This window comes from Pistacia vera, unplaced genomic scaffold (genome assembly GCF_008641045.1).
Source record: "Pistacia vera cultivar Batoury unplaced genomic scaffold, PisVer_v2 Contig461, whole genome shotgun sequence".
Taxonomy (NCBI): domain Eukaryota; kingdom Viridiplantae; phylum Streptophyta; class Magnoliopsida; order Sapindales; family Anacardiaceae; genus Pistacia; species Pistacia vera.
In genome coordinates, this window is record NW_022196292.1 from 1 (window position 1) to 16,059 (window position 16,059).

Sequence of the window (16,059 nt, forward strand, 5' to 3'; positions counted from 1 at the left end):
GCCATGATCTGATAACATAAGTAGTGAAAATTCTACAGTGTATACAAAATTTTCGTGGAAGGCCAAGTACTCTTCTCACCGGTTGAGGTGAACAAGAATTATGATGCGTCAGAATTCGAGGAATTAGCCTGTGATCTTCGTATCCTTGTGCTTAAAGGACTCTTAACCTCTTGGCCAATCTTGAAACTGCGCCCGCCTGCTTTAAATGGTGACCTCGTTGATCGTGGTGTTGTTGTTGTTGTTGATCTCAGTGATCGTGTTGTTGTTGTTGATGTTGTTGATCTCGGTGATTGTGTTGGTGATGGTGACGGTCTTGGTGACTGCGTCGTCTGCGTTGCTGGTGATTGTTTTTGTGTTCGTGCTTTTGCATTCGGTCTTGCTGGTCGTGGTTTTGGTGCCCCAGTGCCTGTGCCATCAAATTAACATAATTTAGTTTAAAAGCTTTCAAGAATGTATTTAGAAAGCATATCTGAGTTTAAGAAGAGAACTCACCTGCACATTTTTCAACCTTTACATTTGTGGCTTTCGTGGCCGCTTTAACTTGACTTTCAGAGTTCTTGGAACACGCTGACTTTGTCTCAGAAATTGAATTTTTCTTGTCTCGAGTGTCGGAAGAACATGACTTCGTTTCAAAACCAGAAATCGTCCTTTCTGTAGTCCTGGAACCAGCTAACTTGGAATCAGGACTAGGAAGATTTTCTAACGAAGCCGTGGTTTTTATCCATCTTGAAGCAGGATTAGACATTTTCTCGTCGGGAACCTCAGAAGAAAGTGACATAAATTCAGAACTAGAAATTTTCTTCATTGGAGCCTCGGAATGAACTGACCTCGTATCAAATTGAGAAACTTTTTTACCCGGAATCTCTGTAAAAACTGATCTCATATCAAAAGAGACTGACTTCATATCAGAACACATAGACCTTGTTTCATTTGCTAACATAATTCCATCTACAGAAGCAGACTCATCCTTGTACATTGAGGCTGCATCACTACCTAGTTCTAAATGCTTATCTTTATTGTTCAAAATAGCCTTCTCTTTCTCTAATATTCTATAGGAAAACAATTGAAATGGGATTTGTGTGACAGATGTTTCATCATAACTCCTCTCTAACACAAACTTCCTTAGAAAGCCTGCCTCGATATCATAATAATCTGCAAGTGGCGATTGAAACTCAGACTGAGCATGTTCCGGGTTCATCACGAGGGACTTCTTGATGTAACGTAAAATTCGACATATGGATGAGAAACTTGGGCGCTGAGAAGGAGTTGGGTGCCAACATTTTTTGGTTAAGTTGACGATATATTTTGGATAACCTGATGGGAAGAGAGGCCTCTCTCCTGCTCTTATATTTCTTGTCATCTTGTCTCCTTGAAGATGTCCATCTTCAAAAGGAACTTTCCCGGTTAAAAGCTCAAAAAAAAGCATCCCAAAACTGTAAACATCTGCCTTCTCTGAATACTTGGAAGTAGAGGTACTTCCCTCTTCTTGTGCGGCCAGAACTTCTGGGGCGAACCAAATACAAGGGTCTGGTGCATGTTGATTTGGCGGCGGCAGTGGTGGTGGGAGTGAGTGTCGAGATGCATAACTTTTAACAGACGACAATCCAAAACCAGAAACTTTTACATGAAAATAACCTTCGGTTGAAGTCCTTGGTTTGAGGAAAATATTTGAAGGGTTTAATTCTCCATGATAAATCCTTTGTGAATGAAGAAATTCCATACCTCTTGCAATTTGAAGCATAAGATCAACCACAATAGGAAGAGAGAACGAACTCCGCCTCTTTGAGCCAAAAGTTTCCCTCATGTAGAGAGATAGATCCTTGCTTAGCAACTCCATAACAAGAAAGAATTCTTTCTTCTCATCATCAGAAAAGCCACAAAGATACTGCACAATGTTGGGATGGGACAGGGAAAGAAGATTAGCAATCTCGGAATTTAATGATTCATCAATCTCACCATAGAAATGCCTAACAGCAAAATTATCCCCCAACCATATAATTTCCTTGTACTGGCCTCCTCCACCTAATCTTCTCCTTACTTGGTAATCCTTCCCTCCTAACAAAGTTGAAGTAGGAAAGAGTTGCCCATTAGCAGGCTCTGGTCCATTTAGTTTCTTGAGTAACATATCTACAAGCCGCTGCTCATTCTTTGTCAGAACAACAGATCCCAAACTTCTCTTCTCCTTGAGTTCTTCAATAAGAAGCCATCTATCTTCTTTCCAAGCACTTTCAAAACGATTGCAAATTTCTCGGGGGATCAAATATTCCTTCCCAAATTTCAACTGGAAAAGTTTAGGGTCATTCCATTCCCTGTCATATTTTCTTGCAAGTGCTACTCTCCTCCTTTGCATTTCATCAGGATCAAGTCCTGAGATTTCACCAGCTGTTTCGATGGCCTCAATCACAGCCGGGAAATAGCAAAGCAAATTGTGAATATGAAATTCAACACAATCTTTATTCTGATGAAGAGCAATGGCTTTACCCCACCAATCTTTATTATCCAAGCATTGCCTAACATAGAGTTCTCCTTCTTTGATCACCTTATGAAGCTCTCTCAAGGGCTGTTCAAGAGCTTTCCACTTGGTGTTCTTCTCTTCTGATTTCAAGAAAAGCTTGATTCCCTCTGCAACTGTAGACAAGGCTAAATTGAAGATGTCTAGAAGTAAACAACACTGCCGTTGATTGATTCGGATGTCTTCTTTCAGCACCATGATAGCATTCAAACTTCCCATAACCTCGCCAACCTGCCTAAATTGCTCCATACGAGGCCCTGGAAAGATTAATTATCGATAGGGATACCCTGAAACCTCACCAGGTGCTGCCAAATCCTCAATATACAATACCAAATTCAAATCTTTAATCTTCAATCTATCTGCACCTTACCTCTGATGGTTCTTCTTGTACTTGAACTGGCCTTGGAGCTTGCCTTCAATTGATTGTTCGATCAAAGATCTAAAACAAATTGATAGATCATCAATAACAATAGCAAGACAACAGAACTATCTGGTATAACATCGGATAAATCTCTGTCTTTGCAACAACAATCACAAGTTCATAGCATCAACATACAGTATTTTTTCATCCAGATGTAACGAAACAAAGAGAAGTTAATATTTGTTTCATTTAACAAATAGATAAATCTGGTCAATGAACAAGAACAACCCACCTCTGTTTCGTATCAAAGAAAAAGAAACAACGAACCATCAAGATTGAAAAGGGAAAAAGAACAGAAAAATCAATAACCTGTTAACGCCAAATGAAGAATTGGAATATGGAACAAAGAAATTAACTTGGACCAAAAGCAGAAGGACACCTGATGGTTATATTCTCTGTAACTGACTTTTAATGAGTGCGTTGTTTTCTGAAGATGTTCAACAGACGAAGAAACCATTTTTCTTATTATGTTTTCCGTCAGCTTTGGTCAATTGAACAAGAATAAATTAAGAAACTGAAATTAGATTCAGCCATGGCCGTTGAACTAGTCCGGTTTCCTTGGCGTAACATATAAATATGTTCCCGCGGGTTTCGTCCTTTTTTCCGTTTTTAATAGAGTAAACGACATATTTTCGTTTTTAATAGAGTAAACAACATATTCCCACCAAGGTTTGATGAAATCTCAAGTTGATACCTTTAATTATATTTATTCCAGATTCTCATCCTTAAAATAATACTGATAGCAATTATTAGGGTATAGAAGGTGCAATTATCATAATATCCTTAACCCTAAATTAATACATTACGTTTTAACCCCTAAATTAATAGAATTATAACTTACCATTTTATTTTCAAATTATCTCAATAACACTCTCGATCACTGCACACCCTCTCGATTTTTTCCCGATCTAGACTGTTCCGATGATATCGAACCCCCTGGTCACCTCCATCACATTCCCCATAGTCTGTCGTCCAAAATCCCTCTGGTTCCTGATTCATTGGCCCCTCTAATCGCCAGCGTCATTAAACTTAGGGTTTCGTTGGATTCCGGTGGCGAAAATCCAATTGGACACCACCACTGCAACTAGCATCTCCAACTTTATAAAATCCCTATATCCCTAGCAACCGTTTAGTCACCGTTCGCCGGTCGAGAGTTCGTGTTCATTGGCCGCTTTTTGGAGAAGTGGTGGACAATAAACGATAAGTTGTAGTGGCTAGCAAGGTTAGGGGTTTTGTAGGGGAGGATGCGAGGAGTCAAATGGTGGTGGTGATTGGGGTTTTCACCGTTCAAAATAGTCGAAAATCGACAAAAACTAGTCGCATGTCGTGGTTGCCACGGCCAACGATCGGTGAGTGATAAGGGGTTGTCAAGGGTAAAGTTTTGTAAAGGAGAGGATGATGGTTCAAATGGGGGTGACAAGGGTGATTGTGGGTGGAAGAATCACTGGAAAAAGGGTGAAAAACGTCGAGGACATCGTCTATTAACGTGTGCCGAAAGACTGTTAGAGGCGGCAATCTACTAACGTGCGCCATCCATGCAAAATGACCCATTTATCCATTTATCATTATATCAAACACTTTTTCGTCACTTTAAGGATGAGAATCTGGAATAAATGTAACTAGAGGCACCAACTTAAGATTTCGTCAAACCTTGGGTGGGAATGTGTCGTTTACTCTTTTTAATATAATTAATTTAATTAATAACACTGTTTTGAAATACCGTTGACGTTAGGCTCTAATTGAAATGACAAACGACGTCGCTTAATTCTAAGGTGATAAATGATAATGCTTTGCCGGCTTAGCAATAGACCAAGTAGTAACACGTGGCAGCATCAGTATTATTTGGGTTAAAAATGTTTTATGCTTTTGGCTGGACGGCAAATGTGTGACGCTGACGGTGTTAATACTTAATACCCATAAACTGAAGAGAAATGGAGTTTGGTATTACGTTTACATTAACTGATTAACTTAATTAATCAATATTAACTTAATTAATCAACATAAACCAAATCTTAACTGATTAGTTGTTTAATATAAGAAGGTTCGGTTTGGTCAACGAAAATTACTAAAATTAAAGCCCAATTTATGATTGGATCGAACCCATATTCATGTGACCCAGGCTGAAATGGCCCAACCCGACTTTCAGGCCCATTATTCGAAGTTACAGATCATAAATTTAAATCCATAGCACACCATCAGTGACCTGACTCCGGAAGCTAAGCGAGTGAAATCAATCAAATGAAAGCCTAACTGTGAAACACGATGCAGTGGTACTTCGTCGCGACACTTCTCACTATTCTCACTAGTTCTCAGGTCTGATTCTAACAACTGCTTTCTTCTATAACAATCTTTTCACGTTAACATACGCGTTGGATCTCTTTCATTTTCTGCTGTTTTTTTCCTTTGCTTTCAAGTTTAAATCCGAGAATTACAAGATATGGATACTGAATGTGTTTGCTTGATCTGAAAGAAAATTAAATTTGTCAATGCCGCTGTTAAGTCTCTGTCTTTGATATCACTGTCACTAATTATTATGATACAGCTGAGCTAACTTGTTAATTGACAGTGATTTGATTAATTGGAATTATGTTTGATTTGATATTTTGTGGTGAATTCAATTAGCTTTTGCAAGATTTACCTGAATGTTGTTGTTGATTGTAAGAGTTGTGGTTGAACTTTGTTTCCTGAAAATGTGGCTGAAATTCTTAAGTAATTAAGGTGTGAAACGAAACATGTATACTGTTAGTTGTACATTTGCTTTGTGTGAGTTTGGGCCTGAGCATTTCATGTTTTTCAACTTCTTTAATAGAAATCTACAAGAAATAAAACACTAGAGAAGAAGAAAATTGGAGATTAATCTAAATTTTATCGATTGTACTAAATTTTTGAACTTCTTTAACTTGCATGCTAAAAGAGGGCAAAAAGGATAAAAGTAATTCTTTCTTATTATTGTATGAAACTCAATCCTAGTTATAGTATAATATTTTAATAAATGACACTTCGGAAAATGTTTTGCAATCTATTACATATGTATTATTGTAAACATAAACTATTTCTTTTACTTTATTGCCTCATCAAGTTTTCTTCCATTCATTAATCTGCCTCTTTACAGTAAGCTTTTCTGAGAACTCAGTGATAAGATTGTGCGCTGCATTCATTGTTGGGCTTTTGTTTTTTTTTTTTTCCCTAAACGAAAAGTCATAGTCCTTTGTACGGATTTCGTTCAACTCATTTTCTTGAGTGACTTTGATGGTTATTGATAGGGAGGAGTCGTAAGGGCTTCTTTCTCATTATAATGTTTTGATTGAAGTTGGCAGCATTGATTTCTAGATCTGAACTTGATTTCTTTTCTAAAACTGTTGAAAATTTGGAAATTCACGTTTCTTTTTATTGTGTAGGGGATTTTGACTACTCTCTCTCAAAGTAATGGAGGGTATAAGTATGATTATGCTACAGTTCCATTTCTTGCTGAATTTTTCAAGGTATTTTTCATTCAATGACTTTGTTAGCTTGTTGATATTTGTCCATTTTCCTTATTGATTAACCACGGCAGAAATGAATGATTTTCTGAAAATTTATATTTTCTATGCTGAATAGTTGCTGATATCTTTTATGTTTTTTCTCTTACCATTTAACCTGCAGTTGGTGGTTTCTAGTTTTCTTCTTTGGAGAGAGATCCGGACATCTTCTCCAAGGATGACTACAGACTGGAAAAGTGTCCGCTTATTTCCCATTCCGTCAATCATATATCTGATTCACAATAATGTTCAATTTGCTACACTGACTTATGTTGACACTTCCACTTATCAGATCATGGGTAATCTTAAGATTGTCACAACTGGCATATTATTCAGGTTCATACTTTGACTTTTCAAAGTTGTAAAAATATTAATGCCTTTGTTTTTATGGCTTCATTCTATCAGTAATTCTTTTGATTTCAGACTTTTTTAATATTATTTAGATTGAATTTAATTAAGAGTTGTCTTATTTAATTGATAAGACTTATCTTCTTCTTCTTCTTCCTTTTTTTAATTTTAATTTAGGCTATTCTTGAGGAGAAAACTCTCTAATCTCCAGTGGATGGCTGTTGTGCTATTAGCTGTTGGAACAACCACAAGCCAGGTGATATTTTATAACAGTTCTATATGTGGTGTTGCCTTTTTGTTGATGCCTATGTCTACTGTGTTCCGGTACATTACCATGGTCTTGTGGTTAAAAATTTATATAATATGAAATTGTTAGAGGGGCTGTATGAAACACTATGAAGAATTTCGGTTTCATCTATCTCCTTCTGTTGTAGCTATATGAACTTAACCACAGATCCCTGATTATAATTGCAATTGTTTTTCATACGACTTTGTGATTAGGTGTACTTTGTTTTATACTAGGTTAAAGGTTGTGGAGAAGCTTCATGCGATTCTTTATTTTCAGCACCAATCCAAGGGTATACGTTGGGTATCCTATCTGCTTGTCTATCAGCATTAGCCGGTGTTTATACAGAATTTCTTATGAAGAAGAATAATGATAGCTTGTATTGGCAGAATGTAGAATTGTATACGTAGGTATCTCCACATTGTCTTGCTTTTTTTATATATATTATCAATTGGTTACTATCCCGATTCATTATGAGTGGACAATGTCAAATTTTACCTAGCTATCTTTTGTTATTGTAATTACAAAAATTGTAGGCCTGTTGTGCTTTTGTAATATTATAATTTTTTGCTAGTGAAAATCTATTTGCCTTCTTTTTAGAATCTTGTATAGTGAGATGAATAATTATTAGCTACCCTTATAGCAGCTTCTTAAAACTCTTGAGGGACATTTGTGGTGATACAGGATTATCCTATTGTGAGATAGGTGCTTAGATTATACATTGATTGTATCATATGCCTTCACTGTAAAAACTTTGTTGATTACAATGGTGATATATGGGCATTTTTCCTCCTTTCAGGTTTGGTTCTATTTTTAATATGTTCCGGCTTCTAATGGATGACTTCAGAGGAGGGTTTGAGAAGGGACCTTGGTGGCAACGCCTTTTTGATGGATATAGTATTACAACTTGGATGGTTGTTTTGAACCTTGGATCCACTGGATTGCTGGTTTCATGGTTGATGAAGTATGCTGACAATATTGTGAAGGTAACATTTACTTTCTTTTGGAGTATTCATGATTTTCATTAGCATATGAATTCTGGATATGAAAATGTCAGTGTTGAGTGATTTCTATGGTGACTTAAAACTCAGAATTGAGCTTTAGTTTTATACTAAAACTAAAAAAGAAATTTTTTTTTTTTTCCCCAAAGGAAAATTTTGTAGCTCTGTCCTTTGGCCGGCCTCACAAGTGACTTTAACTGCCAAGAAGTCTCTCCAGCAGTTTAGACTTGTTTGTTTGACATTAGATCTTCAGTTCTAAGTGCCCATGCAACTCTAGAATTTCTTGTTTTGTTTGACATTGATTTATTTATCTTTCAGGTTTATTCCACTTCAATGGCAATGCTGCTAACAATGCTTTTATCTGTATACCTTTTCAGTTTTAAGCCTACACTGCAGGCAAGTCCCAATGCCCTTACTTTTTGCCATTCTTGAGTTCTTCCCCCTCTGTCATTAGCATTTGTTTTGATAATTGGTGTTTATTCTTTTTTTCTTTTTCTTGCAATGCTGCAGCTTTTCTTGGGCATTATTATTTGTATGATGTCACTGCACATGTATTTTGCCCCTGCAAACATGCTTGTAGATGTACCTTCTGTGAAAGCGGCTCCAGAGAACCTAAGGGAAATTTCTGTCGAACGAAGAACCGATTCCTAATGTTTCTTGGAGATGAGAGAAATCTTAAGCGAGGAGAGAAAAAGGTTGCAGTATTTGTATAATTGGCTGAAGTACAATGATTAAAACATTACAGAGGAGGATACCAACTTGTATTTGGAAGAGCATCCATGGCTGGAGTAAGGACCGTCCTTAAGCGTCTGGATTCGTCTCTGCAATCAGTGGTTGCTGTCCTAGATAGTGATTACGCCTACTTAAACGACAGAATATTGCAAATGTTGTGGAAGGGAAAGACTAATCTTACTATTCAAACGACAAAATTGGATAATTGCATTTGTATATTTGCTGAATCACTTGTTCAAAATCAAATCTATTTGTGTAATTCTTTTCAGACTGATGAAAGAAACCATTGAAATATGTCTTATAAACATCTTTTAGTTACTAATTATATACGTAATTTTCAATGTACAATACCTCCCAAATGGTATTTACAATTAGCTTATACAATCTGCCTTACTTTTTGGGTTTTCAAAATTCATTATGAGTATTTTAATGTCAGCAGTATTGTGATTATGCAGGAGCGTTTCGAAGTTTTCCATGTAATGTGTACTGTGAGTGACAAAAATTGTATGGAAATCGGACACGTCTTCGGGAATAATTAAGGGGCGACCACGAAAGCAAGTCGCACCAAATTTTCTGAGGTAATCATAGTGCCACAGCCCTTGAAACTTGAAAGTCGGCCGTAGACCTGGAAATTCTTCGTTCACTGTTGACAGAATATTGCTCGTTGGCTTGCTAGAAAAAACTGATTAGACACTGAGAAGTTGCAGAAATTCTTCAAGAAATCTGCAGTCACGATTTCATTAGGGATAATACTACACCAACAACCCTTTCTTATAAACTTTTTCTCACAATCTGGATGTGGCAGTTTGCAATTAATCAGTTTATAATGGATTCCATTAATTAATTGTAAGCTAATCAATTACGAGCTGTCATGTTAAGATTGTGAAAAAAAGTTTGTGAGAGAAGATTGTTAATGTGGCATTATTCTTTTATTAAGATTGAATAGAAGTATTTTGAAAACAAATTGAATAGTTAGATTTAGACAAGTAATAAATTAAATCCACTATCTACATTTAATTAGCCGGTGTTTTTGACTCTTTCTTGAGCACATCTGTGGTGGCTTTGGAAACTAATTGAAGTAAATGTTTAGAACTTCATCCCAAAACCAATTTGACAACGAACTGTTTAGGTAGCTAAAACTATTATACATTTCTGGCTAAATGGTTGGCAAAACACGCAATTCTTAAACGTAACTTGGCCATGTCTTGATACATATAACATAATCGACTAAGAGAGCTAGCAGTAGCACATATCTTTGTCCCTGGTATAATGAATAGCAAAATTAACAATTATTGAGTGATTTGATGGTAAAAACACAAAGAATAATCTAACATGATCTTCCAAATTTGAATCTCCTTGATAATAAAAGAATAAGAGGAGTATCTAATATAATCTCCTGAGTTTAAATCCTTGCAACTGTTAATAAGAATGGTTAAGGGAGCTCTTACCCAACTAATAGTTTAAAGGTTTCAAATGATTAGTTAAAGTACCTGCAAACTAGCCTAAACATTTCGTCGTTTAAACAAAAAAAAAATAGGAGAAATTGGATGTAGACCTTAACATATGCAAATTAGCTGGATTTGATCCCTTGAGCTGGAAAGATCTAGAAATTGCTTGTCAATAATGCAATTGCAACTCATGAGAGAATTCTAACCATATATCGCTTCATTAAGCATTCATTGCGAGTAAGACAAATAAATGTCTGGTGACTCTTATCCTAAAACGGAGAAAACCATCAGCATCAGCAGAGAAAATACATAGCTTTCAGGGTGTTAATGCACTCTAGATATATGTTTGTATCGTTCCACCCTCTAGGACATGCTCGAGTATTCTCTCTTCCTCTCTTGGATGTCTATAAAAGGGTACCCTTACCTGCTTGAAATGAACACTCTGTGTTTAATCAAGGTGATCAAGAGATGAGTACTGGAGCCAACGCTGCTTATTCTATGCCTGGATTAAGGCAAACTGGAAGCCAACACCAAGTGGGAAAGTCAGGTAATTGCAGTACTTGCTTTCAGATGCCACTTCACTATCCGAGGTACAAGAAGAAAGACTACGAGAACATGCCTGAGTGGAAGCTGGATTGTCTTTTCAAAGAGTATGGACTGCCTATTGTTGGAGATGTCAACCAGAAGAGGAAGTTTGCCATGGGAGCCTTTGTTTGGCCTTCTGAGAACGAATAGAATTTCTAAATCTATTTATATATATCTTATTGTAACATATAAGTAGTAGCGTTATAGATAAGCCCGGAGTAGCTTTTTATTGATAATGCTTTAGTTTCCATATCTAAACCTTACAGTACTCTAATGTTCATCCTGTAATTATATATGATGAAGAAATAAAATCCCAACTTCTGTTGTATGTAGCAACTTCTACCATTCATTTTTTTAATTACTACTCGTATGCAAAGCCTGCAGAACAGTTATATGAGAATATTTAGCCAGAGATTGCAAAAATAAAAAATCAAAAGCAATTGTGGAGCTTGATCAGTTGACGGAACAAGATGCCAGAAGGTAAAAGCTTTCGGTTCATGAATCCTGAACTTGGTTTATGGTGACATGAACCCAGCAAACAAGCACAGACAGGAAATTATTAGTTATGATTTTAGCCTGTCAATATTTCGAAATCCATACATCAATCATTGCATACCATATATTGCTTCATCATCTTTCTGAAGGGAGGTTCTGCCTTGGACTGTTGGTTTTGTTCAAGAAATAAAAACTCCCAATTTTCTTATTTTTTTCCTTGTTTTGGTTTTGGTGAGAAAGTTTGGTCTGTGAATAAAGTATATTATCTTTATATTCAATTATTTCATGTAAATGATGCATGCATACAACTTGTCGGGGGGCCTTTATATCTCAATATGGATCAGTTTGATAAACCAGTGGCTAAACATGAATGGAAATTAGTTGAATTTATGCAAAATAATGAAGTACTTTATCATTATAAAAATATCTAATGGAAGATATCATCAATCATCTATGAGATAGAGCTCAAATCAATTAATTTCAAACCAGAACTCTTAAGTAGCAAGTAATTCCCAATATATATACATAGCCACGTTGCTACCATTGGAGCCATGTTAAAGCTAATAAAAATTAACAAAAATATCTATCAATATCTTCTACATATTTCTTTGTTTTGCCCAGTTTTCCAGGTACCGTCTATAAAAGGCTGAGTTGAGTGATTTATTTTCTTAAACTATAGAAGAGTAATTAAGGTACGAAATTAATAAAGATGAATGGAGCTAGTTCTCCCAACGGTGGTGCCCAAAATATGCCTGGATTGAGGACCAATGGTCAGCAAAATCAAATGCAAGCGACCAACTCATCTTGTTGCAGCAGCTTTCAGATGCCATTGCACTATCCAAGGTCCAAAAAAAGCGACTATGAAACGATGCCTGAGTGGAAACTATACTGTCTTTTGAATGAGTACGGGCTTCCCATTATGGGAGATGTCACCCAGAAAAGGAAGTTTGCCATGGGAGCCTTCCTTTGGCCTAACCAAGTATAATCAACACAATTAAAATTACCGCAAATTTCTCTGCTGTTTTGAGTGCCATTCTGGGTTGGTATCAAAATGTAAATATGTATAAATATCCAACCCATGCTATGTGTATATATAAATGCATATGTTATGCCTAAAAAGTCACGATGATATCAGCTCAATAAGTGCCTAAAGGACAAATTGTACTTTCTGTCAAGTCCATACCGCCTCAAAGATATCTTATATCAACCCTATCTCATTTTAAGAGAAGAACGGATGAGAGTTATCCATGTGTCAAGGTAACTTGCAAAACACTTATTACATTAACCTCAGAGGTGTATAAATTGGCACTTCTCTTCACGGAAAATGGGGGTTGGGCATATGAGAGCTAGACATAGATTTGAGCTTCATTATTTTTTTCTGTAAACAAAGTATTTCTCCATCTTCGTATGCCTTACGAGCAATATCATATAAATAGCCAAAAAAATATAAAATAATAGTGGATGTCGGATTTGCTTTAAGCATCCGAACCACTATAAAAACCTCTCTTGTCAGTCTATTATTCATGTTTTCTACAACATATATAATCTCAGCACCATATTCCAATCTCATGGATCCATCACGTATAATTTCTAAGACACTCTTAGCACTTTGCACGTGCGAGTCGTTGGTGTCCAAAATCAAACATCAACAGTTTAGTGGCCCATGCAGGTCTCAAATATGCGTCCAAGTTCCCTGATGGCATGGTCAAATCGTAGATCGCACGCGTCAGAGTTCTCTGATCTCATGGCCAGATCGTAGATAGCACGTCGATCGCATGGCTAGATTGTAGATCGCACACGTCAAAGTTCTCCAATCGCATGGCCAGATCGCTAATTGCATGCTCAGATCACTGATCTTCAGCTTCAGATCACTGATCTTTAGCTCTTCGATCGCGTGGCCAGATCGCTGATCGCACGCTCAGATCGTCTTGATCTTCAGCTTTAGATCGCATGGCTAGATCGCATGCTCAGATCATCTTGATCTTCAACTTCATATCGCGTGGCCAGATCGCTGATCGCACGCTCAGATTGTCTTGATCTTAAGCTTCAGATCGCTGATCTTTAGCTTCAGATCGCGTGCCCAGATCACTGATCGCACGCTTAGATCATCGATCTCTTGTTCTCAGATCAAGCTCTGCGCTTTCTTATCGAACTCCTGTTTTCTGATTGAACTCCTTAAGCTCTTAGATCGTAAAGAGCTCTCGAGTTCTCAGATCAAGCTCGTTATGCTCTCTGATCGAGTTCTTGATGATCTCCGATCGAGCTCCTTATAATCTCAGATCGAGCTCGTTATGCTCTCTGATCGAGCTCGTCATGATCTCTAATCGAGCTTGTTATGCTCTCTGACCAAGCTCGTTATGATCTCAGATCGAGCTCTTTATTCTCTCTGATCGAGCTCCTTATGATCTCAGATCGAGCTCTTTATACTCTCTGATCGAGCTCCTTATGGTCTCTGATTGAGCTCATAAGCTCGCTCGTTTACTTAAGATTGTGTGCATTAGATCGTTCAAATCGCATGCCTCAAACTCTCAGGTCGAACTCCTATCAAATCTAGATCAGCTCCTAGCTCTCAAATCGTAATCAGCTCTTAGCTCTGATATTGCAAATAGCCTCAGGTTGTGTTCTCAACTTTCAGATCGTGATCAATTCTCAATTCTCAGTTCTCAGATTGCGACCAGCTGCATCAGAAAAAACGCGTATAAAACTTAAAATAGCCCCGAAACATGCTGAAACAGTGGATTTTGGCCCCGAAAATGGCCCCAATCAGGTTTCCCATGTTGCCACGATGTAAAGCTTGGAACAAGCTTTCCGTGGATATCTTATGGGCTCCAAAACTCCTCCTGGATCAAAAGTTATGGTTGTTTTAAGTTGGCTTATCTGTTTAAAGCGTCTAAATCATGCGTTTGGGTTTCTGACGCTAGCTCCCTCCAAGAATTCATCTATTGGACATTTCATGTCAGCTATCAGATCGCGCTCGACTTCGGATCACTCCAAGCTTTCAGATCGCAATCCTATCTCTCAACACCCGATCGCGCCAGGCATAGTTTGAGCTCTTCAGTTCGAGACTGCACTATTGCAGCTTGCAGTGCGACAACCATTCAGATCAAATACTTGAGTTTTTGAAGCGCGATTACGCACTCCAAAAACTGGGGGGGTTCTGTTATACTTAAAAAGTCACGATGATGTCAACTCAATAAGTGCCTAAAAGATAAATTGTACTTCTTGTCAAGCCCATACCGCCTCAAAGATATCTTATACCAACCCTATCTCATTTTAAGAGAATAACGGATAAGAGTTGTCCATGTGTCAAGGCAACTTGCAAAACGCTTATTACATTGACCTCAGAGGTGTATAAATTGACACTTCTCTTCACAAAAAAGTGGGCCTGGGCATATGAGAGTTAGACATAGATTTGAGCTTCATTATTTCTCTCTGTAAACAAAGTATTTATCCATCTTTATATGTCTTAGGGGCAATATCATAGAAATAGCCAAAGAATATAAAGTAACAATGGATGTAGGATTTGCTTTAAGCATCCGAACCACTATAAAAACCTCTCTTATCAGTCTATTATTTATGTTTTCTACAATATATATAATCTCAGCACCATATTCCAATTTCATTGATCCATCACGTGTAATTTCTAAGACTCTTTTAATATTTTACACGTGCGAGTCTTTGGCATCCAAAATTAAGCATCAATAATATATATACGGATAAATAAATGAATTTATATTGCGTTTAAATATGATCATGATATAGTTGCAGTTGACACGTAATATAAATAGTTCATGACACAAACATTAAATACGAAGAATTTAATCAGTGCCTGTGCGGTAGTTTTCAAGATAGTAGCCAAGGTCATCTTTCATTAAATATGAAAATAACAAGTGACGTCTTATCCAGGGCATGAAGATGAACATTACGAAATGAGACAAGTTACAACAACATAATCCAGACAATATATATCCACTTATCATTCGTGGGCATAGCCATAAATTTTGCACCAACAAAAACTCGTTTTTCATCATGTATTTATAGCAGGTACTGGAAACTTATTGCTGCTGCTAACTTATCTAGTTGGAAATGGGTACTGATTCAGGTTCAGCTTACGTTGCCAAGTTTGATTTCAATTAGAATCAATAAATTTGACATTGTCTTGTAGCTTTAGGTACCGTTCGTTGGGTTAATGATTATGCAAAGAATGATATGACAGCTTTATTATTGATAATCTACTTATTTTTTATCACTAATATCTAGAATTTCAATTATCGACGCCGCTTCATGACAAAGCCTTCAATAATGCATATTTTATTTGCTATATAGAAATTTCAGTAGTTTATACAGACTCAACTATGCACGGTAATGGGGACGGAATAATCACCATCAGATTTAAGTTTCCAGTAGTCCCAGTGCTCCACCTTTGAGTTTCTGTAGGATTCAATTCATGATCACTCTTGTGACCTTGAGTCACCTGCTACAGTGGCTTGAGAACCTGGACTTCCCATAGTTTATTCAAACCTTCTGGTGCTCTAGCGTATCATTTATGTGATCTAGTTATAGGTTATAACCCCCTCGACCTTGACTGTCAATGTTCCAAATGTCGAGATGATCCTATTTGGGAACACGATGAATCTTATCTTCCCAGAGAAAGATTGATGTAACTAGACAAATCTCCATTCCAGATTTGAGAAAAATGATCCAGAAATTGGT

The 16,059-nt window shown here is 37.0% G+C and overlaps 2 protein-coding genes across 2 annotated transcripts; one reads left to right on the forward strand and one right to left on the reverse strand.

Moving 5' to 3' along the window:
• Positions 1 to 98: 98 nt before the first annotated feature.
• On the reverse strand, positions 99 to 2,913 carry LOC116145332 (mitogen-activated protein kinase kinase kinase 13-like). The gene is made up of 2 exons (XM_031430778.1): positions 493 to 2,913; positions 99 to 406 (listed from the first exon to the last, which is right to left on the reverse strand). Exons 1-2 carry the CDS (start codon positions 2,759 to 2,761, stop codon positions 99 to 101), a joined length of 2,577 nt encoding a protein of 858 aa, XP_031286638.1. The 5' UTR covers positions 2,762 to 2,913.
• A 2,229-nt stretch (positions 2,914 to 5,142) lies between these two features.
• On the forward strand, positions 5,143 to 8,970 carry LOC116145378 (CMP-sialic acid transporter 1-like). The gene is made up of 8 exons (XM_031430832.1): positions 5,143 to 5,246; positions 6,332 to 6,415; positions 6,576 to 6,787; positions 6,977 to 7,055; positions 7,322 to 7,491; positions 7,885 to 8,071; positions 8,405 to 8,482; positions 8,597 to 8,970. The coding sequence occupies exons 1-8, from the start codon at positions 5,196 to 5,198 to the stop codon at positions 8,735 to 8,737; spliced, it is 1,002 nt and encodes a 333-aa protein (XP_031286692.1). The 5' UTR covers positions 5,143 to 5,195; the 3' UTR covers positions 8,738 to 8,970.
• Positions 8,971 to 16,059: the final 7,089 nt, after the last annotated feature.